This window comes from Poromitra crassiceps, assembly GCF_964638095.1.
Source record: "Poromitra crassiceps genome assembly, chromosome: 16".
Lineage (NCBI taxonomy): Eukaryota > Metazoa > Chordata > Actinopteri > Beryciformes > Melamphaidae > Poromitra > Poromitra crassiceps.
The window spans coordinates 20846281-20858973 of NC_139645.1; the positions used below are offsets into that span (position 1 = coordinate 20846281).

General features: G+C 43.3%; 3 protein-coding genes across 3 annotated transcripts in view; 1 reads left to right on the plus strand and 2 right to left on the minus strand.

Moving 5' to 3' along the window:
* The window catches only part of LOC310791316 (tubulin polymerization-promoting protein family member 3-like), a gene marked incomplete at its 3' end in the record, with an annotated part of 516176 nt that overhangs the window by 326306 nt on the left and 177177 nt on the right, over positions 1 to 12693 (plus strand). The window lies entirely within an intron of this gene.
* LOC310791505 (NACHT, LRR and PYD domains-containing protein 12-like) overlaps positions 1 to 12693 on the minus strand; it is a gene marked incomplete at both ends in the record, with an annotated part of 280341 nt that overhangs the window by 179596 nt on the left and 88052 nt on the right. The window lies entirely within an intron of this gene.
* The window catches only part of LOC310791097 (protein NLRC3-like), a gene marked incomplete at both ends in the record, with an annotated part of 109081 nt that overhangs the window by 92337 nt on the left and 4051 nt on the right, over positions 1 to 12693 (minus strand). Inside the window, 3 exons of the mRNA XM_083652799.1 lie at positions 485 to 2264; positions 2352 to 2563; positions 8986 to 9105. Of these exons, the coding sequence (XP_083508925.1) occupies positions 485 to 2264; positions 2352 to 2563; positions 8986 to 9105 (2112 nt within the window). The remainder of the gene's footprint in view (positions 1 to 484; positions 2265 to 2351; positions 2564 to 8985; positions 9106 to 12693) is intronic.

Sequence of the window (12693 nt, forward strand, 5' to 3'; positions counted from 1 at the left end):
AGAAAAGAAAGAAGATGGGAGACGCAGATCAAAGGACAAGCAAAGGTAAACAGGTTTGTAATTAAAGATTTTAACGAGGCTCATTGCAGACAACAGAAACATGTTCAAATGTACAGTAGTAGCATTTAGTCACTGTGTTCACATACCTCTGCCAGCCAGGCAGCCACACACACACACACACACACACACACACACACACACACTCACACTCACACACACACACACACACACACACAGGGCAGGGGGGCGATGGCATCGCGCATCCGGCGAGCTCAACGGGTGACGATAGGACGACGAATTTAGGTCAAGATTGTCCAACACTAAACATTAATGCCTTACTTTTACTCTGTTACAAGAAAAAGTTGCTTCAACATACACACTATGTTGAAGCAACTACATACTGTATCTTCATTGTAGTTCTTATGGCATCAGGTGTGAAGGTAACTACACTGTAGATGATGTTAATATTTAGATCAGGACTAACCGAGCCTTCCTGCAGTTCCTCACAGCTGGGATCAGTCTGATTCGTCCCTCGTTTGATGTGTTGTAGGCCTTCAGGTCAAACACATCCAGAACCTCCTCTGACATCTGCAGCATGTAGGCCAGAGCTGAGCAGTCGATCATAGAGAGTTCCTTCTCTGAGTTGTTCGTTGACAGGAACTCTTGGATCTCCTGATGTACTGAGTGGTCGTTCATCTCCATCAAACAGTGGAAGATGTTGATGCATCTGTCAGGATTGGAAGTGTTCATCTTCTTCAGGTTTCTGATGGCTCTCTGGATGCTGTCTGGACTGCTCTCTGTGTGACCCAGCAGGCCTCCTAAGAGACTATGGTTGGACTCCAGTGAGAGGCCATGAAGGAAGCGGACAAAAAGGTCCAGGTGGCCATTTTTACTCATCAGGGCTTTGACCAAGGCTTTCTTCAGGAAGACATCCAGGGAGTCTTTTCCCAGGAATTTGTCCAGTACGTTCTCTGCCCTGTTTGTGTAACAGTGGAACATGTAGACTGCAGCAAGAAACTCCTGAATGCTCAGATGAACAAAGCAGTAGACCGTCCTCTGGAAAAGCACACACTCTCTTTTGAAGATCTCTGTGCACACACCTGAGAACACCGAGGCCTCTCTGACATCAAGACCACACTCCTCCAGCTCTTCTTGGTAGAAGAGGAGGTTGCCTGTCTCCAGATGTTCAAACGCCAGCTTCCCCAGCTTCAGAAGAACTTCCCTCTCAGTCTCCATCAGCTGCTGCTGACTCATCTCATGGCTCTCATCATACTTCTGCTTCTTCCTCTCTGTCTGAACCAGCAGGAAGTGTGAGTACAACTCAGTCAGGGTCTTGGGCAGCTCTCCTCTCTGGTCTGTAGTCAACATGTGCTCCAGAACTGTAGCAGTGATCCAACAGAAGACTGGGATGTGGCACATGATGTGGAGGGTCCTGGATGCCTTGATGTGTGAGATGATTCTGGTGGACACCTCCTCATCATTGGATCTCCTCCTGAAGTACTCGTCTTTCTGAGGGTCAGTGAACCCTCGTACTTCTGTCACCCTGTCGACACATGTAGGAGGGATCTGATTGGCTGCTGCAGGTCTGGAAGTTATCCAGTGAAGAGCCAAGGGAAGCAGATTCCCCTTGATAAGGTTTGTCAACAGCACATCTACTGATGATACCTGTGTGACATCAGACACCACCTCATTGTTGTGGAAATCCAATGGAAGTCTGCTTTCATCCAGGCCATCAAAGATGAACACAACTTTACAGACAGAGATCTTCTCTGCTGTGACCCTCTGTAAGGTTGGGTGGAAAACATGGAGCAGCATGAGAAGACTGTACCGCTCATCTCTGATCAAGTTCAGCTCCCGGAACGAAAGCGGAATCACAAGACCGATGTCTTGATTTTCCAAGCCCTCTGCCCAGTCCAGAGTGAACTTCTGCACCAAGAAGGTTTTTCCAATGCCAGCCACGCCCTGTGTCAGAACTACTCTGATGTGTGTCTCTTGGTCAGGTAAGGGTTTAAAGATGTCATGGCACTTGATCTGAGTGTCATGGAGAGTCTCCATCTTGGATGCTGTCTCCAGCTGCCACACCTCATGTTGGGTATTAACCTCTTCACTCTGTCCCACTGTGATGTAGAGTACAGTGTAGATCCTATTGAGGGGAGTTCCAATTCCTGTTTCAGGTGTTTCTTCTGTTCCTTCTGTCACAAATTCACATCTCCTTATCAGAATGATCTTATGAACGTCTAAAACCTCCTGCAAAACGCTGTCCACTGGAAGAGAAGAAAGAGTAAACAAGTGTTTAACAAAACATGCTGTTTCCTGGTTTTAGAAATGGTGAGAACAGTAGACAATCTTACATTGTGCAATGCTGGTTGGACTGAGTGACCTTTTTCCACACTGGGGACACGTGGAGTCTCCTGATGAACCGGACTGGGCCCAGTATGAGGTGATGCACTGTCTGCAGAACCTGTGTCCACAGCTGGTAGAGACTGGATCCCTCAGGACCCAATGACACAATGCACAGCAGGACAGCTGCTGCTTCAGATCACCTCGACTCCTCTTCCTCACTCTGTGGAGATGAACACAATTCATGATAACTGATGTCTGCTATCATCAGACAGCACAATGTAGTTTCCAAGATTTGTCAAACTATCTATTCAGGGGTGTCAATCTCATTTTAGTTCACGGGCCACATACAACCCAATTGGGCTCAAATGGGCTTAAATCACTGCATCATAACCTATCCACCTTATTCCTAGATATTGTTTCTCAGTGTTGTTATTGTGAACACACTGAGAGGGGAGGGGAGGGGCTGAATGAATGAATGGAGGAGAAAAGCACTGTATGCAGATGAAGGCGGCGTTCACACAGGACGTGTGTGAAAGCTTTGGAAATCATGTTGAGAGCGCTTCATTGCACACAAAACACAGTGCACGGAGGTTTTTTTTGTGCTGTGTTTTGTTTACCCCTGCAGTCGCATACAATGGCACCACAACTAGTTTATTTCAGACTAAGGTCTTTACAGGCGAGGAGACATCTGGCCTGCTGCTCCTCCTCCACATGTGCTGACAGACACACATATACTGTAGCCTACATCATCAGTGTGCCCTGCAGCCTGGATGTCATCTGCTGAAACACACTCCGTACCGCATGGGCAACGTGAATAAGTGTTACGCCAACTTCGCCAGCCTGGGGAATGCATTAGGCTATAACTACATTTTAATCTTGTTGGTTATTTCAGTTAATGATCGAATAATGAGCATTCGTTGACAGTCAGGGGAAAATATAATTTTCACCATCCATAATTTATAGTTCAAATATTCATACACACCCCACCAGAGGGGCAAGTGGTGGACAGATGACTTTAACACGACCAAAGTCCAACTACATGAAGAAGGCTGTCATGTACAGGGCTATCGTGTCATGGAACAGTCGTCCAGGTGATGTTCGTTTGACCACCAAAATCGAATCAGTTCATCCTTGAGTCCAAATGGAAGTTTTAGCCAAATGTGACGAAATTCAGTCAAGGCGTTCTTGAGATGTCACGCTAACTTGGGTACAAACAAATACTTGGGTATACATATTTTTGCGTCTATTGACATTCTCAAATACACTGCTACCGCATGCGCTAGGACGTGTCATCAGTGATGTTATCTGGGGTCGTTAGGTGTTTCGGGTCTGTCAACATCATACACCCTCGCCCAGTAGACCCAGCCGAGGCCAATTAAGACCCCGACTCACGTCCCAGAAGCCGCTACGGATCAGCCTTACTACTCTATCTGCAACGTTGCCCGCGGGAGGGGTAAAAAGAACCCAATCCGCTGCAATAGAGCTAGTGCTACGCCGCAGTATTGGCCCTTCGGTGCATGGAGGATCTAGGCTCTGTGGGTTTCTCCCGGCCGTGCTCCTCCTTCGTCTCACCAGACCCCCCTTATGTCAAAGGCAATCCAGAGGCTGAAGGGATGCCTCAAGGACGCCCCAAGAGGGCCTGTGCGCTGCACGTCATTTACCTGCGTCGAGCACCTTGCTCTAGCCTGGAGGACCCCAGGCCGCGCCGATCTTGCGCAGATTTTCAGGAGGCTAATCCGTAGCGTTTGTGGATTTCTCCCTCACGAGAGAGCCAAGATGGGGTGCTAATCCCATCCCGTACCGGGTTGCCGTCTCTCCGGCCGTCAACTGTCTCTCCAGCTCGTCACCAAACTATACTTGGTTGTCACCTAGTCTTTCCTAAGTGTCACCGGCCAGAGGCAAGCCAGGATTCTACATTCTCAAATACACTGCTACCGCATGCGCTAGGACGTGTCATCAGTGATGTTATCTGGGGTCGTTAGGTGTTTCGGGTCTGTCAACATCATACACCCTCGCCCAGTAGACCCAGCCGAGGCCAATTAAGACCCCGACTCACGTCCCAGAAGCCGCTACGGATCAGCCTTACTACTCTATCTGCAACGTTGCCCGCGGGAGGGGTAAAAAGAACCCAATCCGCTGCAATAGAGCTAGTGCTACGCCGCAGTATTGGCCCTTCGGTGCATGGAGGATCTAGGCTCTGTGGGTTTCTCCCGGCCGTGCTCCTCCTTCGTCTCACCAGACCCCCCTTATGTCAAAGGCAATCCAGAGGCTGAAGGGATGCCTCAAGGACGCCCCAAGAGGGCCTGTGCGCTGCACGTCATTTACCTGCGTCGAGCACCTTGCTCTAGCCTGGAGGACCCCAGGCCGCGCCGATCTTGCGCAGATTTTCAGGAGGCTAATCCGTAGCGTTTGTGGATTTCTCCCTCACGAGAGAGCCAAGATGGGGTGCTAATCCCATCCCGTACCGGGTTGCCGTCTCTCCGGCCGTCAACTGTCTCTCCAGCTCGTCACCAAACTATACTTGGTTGTCACCTAGTCTTTCCTAAGTGTCACCGGCCAGAGGCAAGCCAGGATTCTACATTCTCAAATACACTGCTACCGCATGCGCTAGGACGTGTCATCAGTGATGTTATCTGGGGTCGTTAGGTGTTTCGGGTCTGTCAACATCATACACCCTCGCCCAGTAGACCCAGCCGAGGCCAATTAAGACCCCGACTCACGTCCCAGAAGCCGCTACGGATCAGCCTTACTACTCTATCTGCAACGTTGCCCGCGGGAGGGGTAAAAAGAACCCAATCCGCTGCAATAGAGCTAGTGCTACGCCACAGTATTGGCCCTTCGGTGCATGGAGGATCTAACAGGACAGGACAAAATTGTTAACACCAATTATAAAATACTCTTCAACTCCATCAATAAGGACCTAGACAGATGGTTTAATCAAACATTGTCTTTATGCAGCCGAATATCAACTATTAATATGAACATATTACCTAAGATTAATTTTATTTCCAATATGCTCCCATTACCCACACCAACTCAATATTGGAACAGGATACAGGGCATTGTATCCAAATTTATTTGGAAAGGGGAGCGACCAAGGTTGAAAAGTTCAATTTTGTGTCAGAATAAACAGCAAGGAGGGTTTGGTTTGCCTAACTATGAACTATACTATATTTCATTTATGCTCCGTCCTTTAAAGAAGTGGTTTTCCCAAGATCCAATTACACCATGGCTCCTAATTGAGCGTGACATAGTCTCTCCTTATAAATTAGAAGAAATTCTTTTCTGTGGTTTGTCTCATAAAAATTGCCAGGAAAGATTTGGCCCTATCATATCTCATTCCATTCAAATATGGCAGAGGGCTGAAAAGCTGGGAAACTGGGATGTGAACTGGCATATACACACACCAATCTTCCGAAATAAGTTACTTTGCTCAGGTGGCAAACCATTGATCTTTCCCACATGGTCTAAAGGTGGCATCCATAACCTTTCCCAAGTTATCAATAAAGAAGGTCTAAGATCATTTGAGGATCTTAGGAAAACATATAATTTACCATCCACTTCCTTTTATTTTTACTTACAACTGAGGTCCATTATTCAAACTCTTGGAATTCCCTGTAACAATGCCCTTCCAATGCATCCATTACTCAATTTTATAATTTCTAATTCTATGTGTAAGGGCTTTGTATCTTTCATGTACAAGAAGTTACAAGAACTGACATGTCCTCCAATGAGTGTGACCAAAGTCTGGAATGTAGATTTAAAGAACCGTCAGGAGTCGATTAATTGGAAGAGAGTCTGGGAAAATGTAACCCTTTCATCCCGGAACTTTAATCACCAAATCATTAATTTCAAATTTATACACAGATTTTATTTGACTCCCAGGAAACGCTTCCAATTCCAGCTTTGTCCCACACCAATTTGCACACTATGTAATAAGAATGAATTAGGAACTTATTTACATATGATGTGGGACTGTCCAGATGTGAAACATTTCTGGTCTAGAGTTGCGCATGTGTTATCTGATGTAACTGAAATTTGTATTCCTATGCTACCTAATGTTTTACTTTTAAATGACGACTCTTTAATTAATCCTTCTAAGTCTCAGAGAGCACTTTTACTTTTAGGGCTGACAGCTGCCAAAAAGATATTAATACTAAGGTGGAAGCCTCCTCACAAACTTCAGATTTCACATTGGATTCTTTCCTTATTAGATATTATTTCTTTAGAACTCTCTATAGCACGAACAAGCGGTGCGAAGGGAAGCACTATAGACATTTTGTCAAAAGCACTAGAAAAAGTAAAATCTTCATATATAGTGTAACTCAAAGATTATAAAATTTCATCTTCTGTGATTGTATACTGATGTACACCCAAGTTTTATGATTAGGTCCATTTATTTTTCTTGTAGTAAAAAAAAAAAAAAAGGAGAAGGAAAAGAAAAGAGAGAGAAAAAAAAAAAGTGAATTTCTTTAATTTCTTTATTTTTTTCTTTATTTTTTGTATGGTTATGTGTATGTGCTTGTGTGTGTGTGTGCATGCGCTCATTCATGTAAATGTACCCGTTTTGTTTTTATAGTTTTTTTTTTCTTTTTGTGTGTGTGTATGTATGTCATGTACTGTACCATCCGGGGTAGGGAGGAGGGGAATCTTTAAGACTGGTGGACTAAACAAGACCGCCTTTATTGGGCAGGAGAAAGAGTATTACATTCTTTGTATGCTTATGTTAAAATGACTCATGCTCCTATAATGGATAATGCATAATGGATGTAACAACTAATGATCTTGTCTTGTCTAACTGAATGTGTCCTAGTATGGAAATAAAATAAAAATTTGATTAAAAAAAAAAGAGATGTCACGCTAACGAGCTTGAAAATGGCGTTTGTGAGGTCACAGTGACCTTGACCTTTGAACACCAAAATGTAATGAGTTCATCCTTGAGTCCAAGTGGACGTTTGAGCCAAATGTGACGAAATTCAGTCAAGGCGTTCTTGAGATGTCACGCTAACGAGCTTGAGAAGGGCGTTCGTGAGGTCACAGTGACCTTGACCTTTGAACACCAAAATGTAATCAGTTCATCCTTGAGTCCAAGTGGACGTTTGAGCCAAATGTAACGAAATTGTCAAGGCGTTCCTGAGATATCGCGTTAACGAGCTAGGAAATGGTATTTGTGAGGTCACAGTGACCTTGAACTTTGACCTTTGCCCACCAAAATCGAATCAGTTCAGCCTCCAGCTCGGAGGCATAATGATAAAACCCTACACTATAACGATGCCAAATTAAAATTCTAATCATACATGAGAGAAACTAATTCAAAGACAACCAGCTGTAACACTCTCCACCACTAAACTGCACGTTAAGATGTCCACTGCAGATCAGTAAATCTTTATAGTGAAATCAGTTCAGCACACAGATGTGTGAATAGTATAAATTCCAAAACGCAAGTTCTCAGGTGTTTTGCTGCAATACTAGTTTTGCTTCAGGAATACAATCCTCTGTGTAATGTAACAGTAAAGGAAAGTAAATCCTCAGTTAATGATATTGCATCAGGTAGGCTTACAGTATAACAGTCCTCTTACCTTGTGTCTGATGGTGCAGGTTCTTTACTGAAGTTTAGAGGAGGGCCCATAGACCTGTCACTCTTCATAGACAGACAGCTGGGTACAGGAGACTCTGCTCTGCTGAGATTTGTGTGATTTTGACAATGTTGACAATTGAAAGACAAGGACTATTTTCTGAAAAGCTGCAATATTGTACATATTCTGTAAACCCATATTGTTTTCATTTTACAATATTTTTCCTCATTGTTATATCAATGAATGATACATGTAGTTTAAAGGGTTTTTTCTATACTTTTATACATTTCATATATATAATTTTAAATATGTATTCGAGGAATGTTCATGCTTTATTGACAGAGATAGTGAGAGAGGGAGACAGGAATGGGAGAGACAGAGAGAGAGAGAGAGAGAGAGAGAGAGAGAAAGAGAGGGGGGGAGAGAGAGAGAGGAGGACATGCAGCATTGTGTCTTCATCCTCAGTTCATGATATTCCATCAGGCAGCCTCACAGTCTAACAGTCCTCTTACCTTGTGTCTGAAGGTCCAGGTTCTTTACTGAAGTTTGGAGCAGATCCCATAGACCAGTCACTCTTCATAGACAGACAGCTGGGTACTGGAGACTCTGCTCTGCTGAGATTTGTGCCATTTTGACAATGTTGACAATTGAAAGACAAGGACTACTTTCTGAAAAGCTGCACTATTGTACATATGCTGTAAAGCCATATTGTTTTCATTTTCCAATATTTTTCCTCATTGTTATATCGATAAGTGATACATGATGTAGTTTGAGGGTTTTTTAATATAATTTTATACATTTCATAATATAATTTTAAAGATGTATTCTAGGAATGTTCATGCTTTATTGACAGAGGTAGTGAGAGAGGGAGACAGGAATGGGACAGAGAGAGAGAGAGAGAGAGAGAGAGGGCGAGAGAGAGAGGAGGGAGAGACAGAGACAAAGAGAGAGAGAGAGAGAGAGAGAGAGAGAGAGAGAGAGAGAGAGGAGGACATGCAGCATTTTGTCTTCATCCTCAGTTAATGATATTGCATAAGGTAGGCTTACAGTATAACAGTCCTCTCACCTTGTGTCTGATGGTCCAGGTTCTTTACTGAAGTTTGGAGGAGGACCCATAGACCGGTCACTCTTCATAGACAGACAGCTGGGTACTGCAGACTCTGCTCTCTGACTGTGGTGCTGCCCTCTGCTGGAAACACAAATGTTTGATACTAGGGCTGCACGATATATCGTTTACACATCGTCATCGCGATGTGCGCATGCGCAATAGTCACATCGCAGGGCGTGCGATGTTAAAAGTAAATTAACTCGTCATTTTGCTTGATAAACTCTCACTTTAGGGGTAGCCTACTGAGTGAAATGCAGTCTCTCTCAAAGGTGAGAGATGCCCTACTACTGTACTCACTCATTTAGTGCTTAGCTTCAACACAACAAAATGGACAGAGAGCTAAATTGAAATATTTTTGCTTATGTTGCGTTGCTGACAGTAGCCCGTCGGATGTAAACGATGTGATTGCGTAGGCGGATGTGTCCACAGGTTGCAGCGCACTAGCAGGCTGGCTGCTGTAACTCAAACATGTCTGTGGAGTGGAGATATTTACTCTTGAAACACCAACAAGCAAGACAGCAACATAATATAATGACAAGAAGGCTAAAGTGATTATTACTGAGAAGTTGTCCGTGTATCACCGCAGCTCTCTCTCCCCCTCAGGCTCTGATGATGCCAGGTCCTACACATCGGGAGCGTTTTTTTCGTGCGATTAATTCGCACGTCAATAATATTATCCGAACCTATATCAGTCAATGCAACCGTGCATACCAACGGCGAAGTTTCGCCGAGCGTTATTGCGGTGTTTATTTTTTCGAACCACGGTCGATTTTTCAGTAGTTCGCTTCCGACGTGTACACATCTGTGGCTGTGATTGACAGGTGGGTCAAAACTCGCATCGCAATTTCGTGCCATATATTCGCTCTTGATGTGTAAGGACCTGGGTTGAGTTAATCATACATAGCGACTCATTTACACAAAACATTTCAGTGAAAATAAAAAGACAAGAGACATATCTTGGCAATTAAATGTATATTTATTACTTTTCACGAATGAATTGTTTGTCACCAGTGCTGCTACATGTGAATCGTCGTCTCTGTCCGTACTGCGGTGCGCTCCAAAACCGGAACTCCAGAGATGCGGAGTGTACCACTTGGTAGTTTCTGGAGGGGGTTTCCGGGGGGTCAGACCAAGTGTGTAAAGTGGCAGGGGTGTTTCATTGTTGATTTATTGAAACGGTAGATTCTGGCACTCAATATTAGGGGTGGGCAATATATCAATTGTATATCAATATTGTGATATGAGACTATATGGTCTTAGATGTTGGATATGGTAAAATATGGTGATGATACGGCATACATGTTGTCTTTCCCTGGCTTTAAAAGCTGCAGTACACTAAGTGAAATGTAGGCTAGTGACATTTTTAAAGTAGAATGTCATAACTCACTCACTTTTTCATGTATGTAAGTCATGGAAATCCATTGGTCAAAATGTGTATGAACCCTGATAGATGGTGCTCTGAGGCCTACCAGTAGGCCACAGCCCAGTGGTTGAGAAACATTAAAATACATAATTTCCCCTCCAATATCAGATGGACTACTCCTCTACAAAATCACCCAAATCAATCTAGAAGTATTATTTTCTTTAAAATAGAGCTATTCTGGTAATCTGGTGAAAATCTCTATTTTTTCATATCGCAATATATATCGCAGGGGTGGGGAATATCGCAATGTCAGTTTTTTCCAATATCGTGCAGCCCTATTTGATACATATATAATATATCATTAATTATAATAATAATAATTATTATTATTATAATATATCAATATATCATTAGTTCTAGTAAAGACAGAGAACATTCTTTCTGCACCTCTGCAAAGCAGACATGAAGAGAAATGTACAAAGCAATGAGTGAGGGTTAATTCTAGGGCTGGGCGATAAAACGATCCTCGATAATTTTCACGAAAAAAACGACCACGATAACGATGATAAATTTATGAGCTGTAATTTTGATAAAATATTTTCAGTGTTGCGTTCAAAACCCCTCAGAAACATGACCGCAGCTTAGCACAGCAATGCTTATTGTGAATAACGTGTCGTTTTTGGGGGGTATTTGAAGGCAACACTGAGTGGAACCAGTGGCATCAATAGAAAATAAACCATGTGATGCACGCGTTTGCGGAATAATCCCTTTCTCTGCTCAGAGCCTCGCAGTCGGCTGGCTGAGTGGCTCTTCTAACCAGTTAGAGCCTGGCCCGGCAAAACAAGAGTAACATAAACAGATGGAATTAAAATATGTCAGGCCGTGGATTTGTACATGGGAGATAAAGCTGCAGCAGACAGTAGTTCTGGTTATGGGTAGCGGTAGCTGGCTGTCATGAATGGTATCAAATTAGCATCTACATCGCGTTAGCTAACGCTAACTTTAGCTTACGCGCTAACGTTAATATCTTCATACTGGACAATCTTGCTAACGTTATGCTATCTGTTAGACCATCTATAGCAGCTATCCGAATAGCATTACACATCTATGGTTTAAACAGACTTTGCTTCCTTTATCAAACCAACAGCAGCTAACTATAGCTGCATAATCAACACCTAGCCTTGGACCAAGACGTTCATTGCATTAAAACAACATAATGCAATACACACAACAGAATAAGCACACCAAAGACCAGTGGTATAAGGGAAAACAAGTAACAAGCATAGAACAATTATAATAAGCTGAAAATGCAAATGGATCAAGTTACATTAAAAAGCCATAAGTGAATAGTATGGACAAACAGATGACTAAATAAAGGGTTATCATTTAATGACAACAATAGCCAATGAGCTGCATTGAGCCTCTCTCATGAGAATACTTTGAATTGAATTCAACTTAATTGTAACCGGTCAGAGATTAATAGAGTCGTATCGAATACATTCTATATCGCTCTGCATTGAATTTTAATTGTGCCCCTAAAATTCTTCATGTGCTTTTTATGTGCAATTAGTATTATTGATAAATTTATATCGTGATAAATATCGACATCGATCGATATAAGAAAACATATCGTGATAAAAAAAATTGCCATATGGCCCAGGCCTAGTTAAAGGAGAATTTCGGTTTTTTACACCACGGTCCTCATTTCCAGCTTAAAATATGATGTTTTCTACCCACAAATACTTTTGGGTTCATTCGGATCCCCACAGAAGATTTGTCGCACCGAGTACACTCCTCAAACACTCAAACAGGCTAGAACGAGAGCCTGCGGGGCATGCTGCACACACTCTGTTAATGACACTTTTTCGGTCACATCGCGGTTCATTCTGGTTGTAAATATAATTATTTAGCTAATAGCTAGAAGCTAAGCTAACAACAACAAAAGAGTCAGCTCCGATCTGCCCCGGATGCGGTTACAGTGCTCATCTTCTTCTTCTGTGGTTTCTCTGAAGAAGTGTGGTAAGAAGAGAAACCACAGAAGAAGATGAACACTGTAACCCCATCCAGGGCAGATCAACGTTGACTGGTCCATTGGAGTGAATGGAGATGTCGGAACTCTTCTATTATACGGCTCTGGGTTAGGTTTAGGCATGAGGAGTGACGATTGGTTAGTTTAGGTTAGTAAGCCAATCAAAGGCAGAATAGGGCGGGTCATGCTCTCGGGAGTTTTCTGAAACGGGAGGGGAGGGGATTGACTGGATGGACTGGAGGTATAACGCAGTGAAAGCTCTGGAGAGATTGAA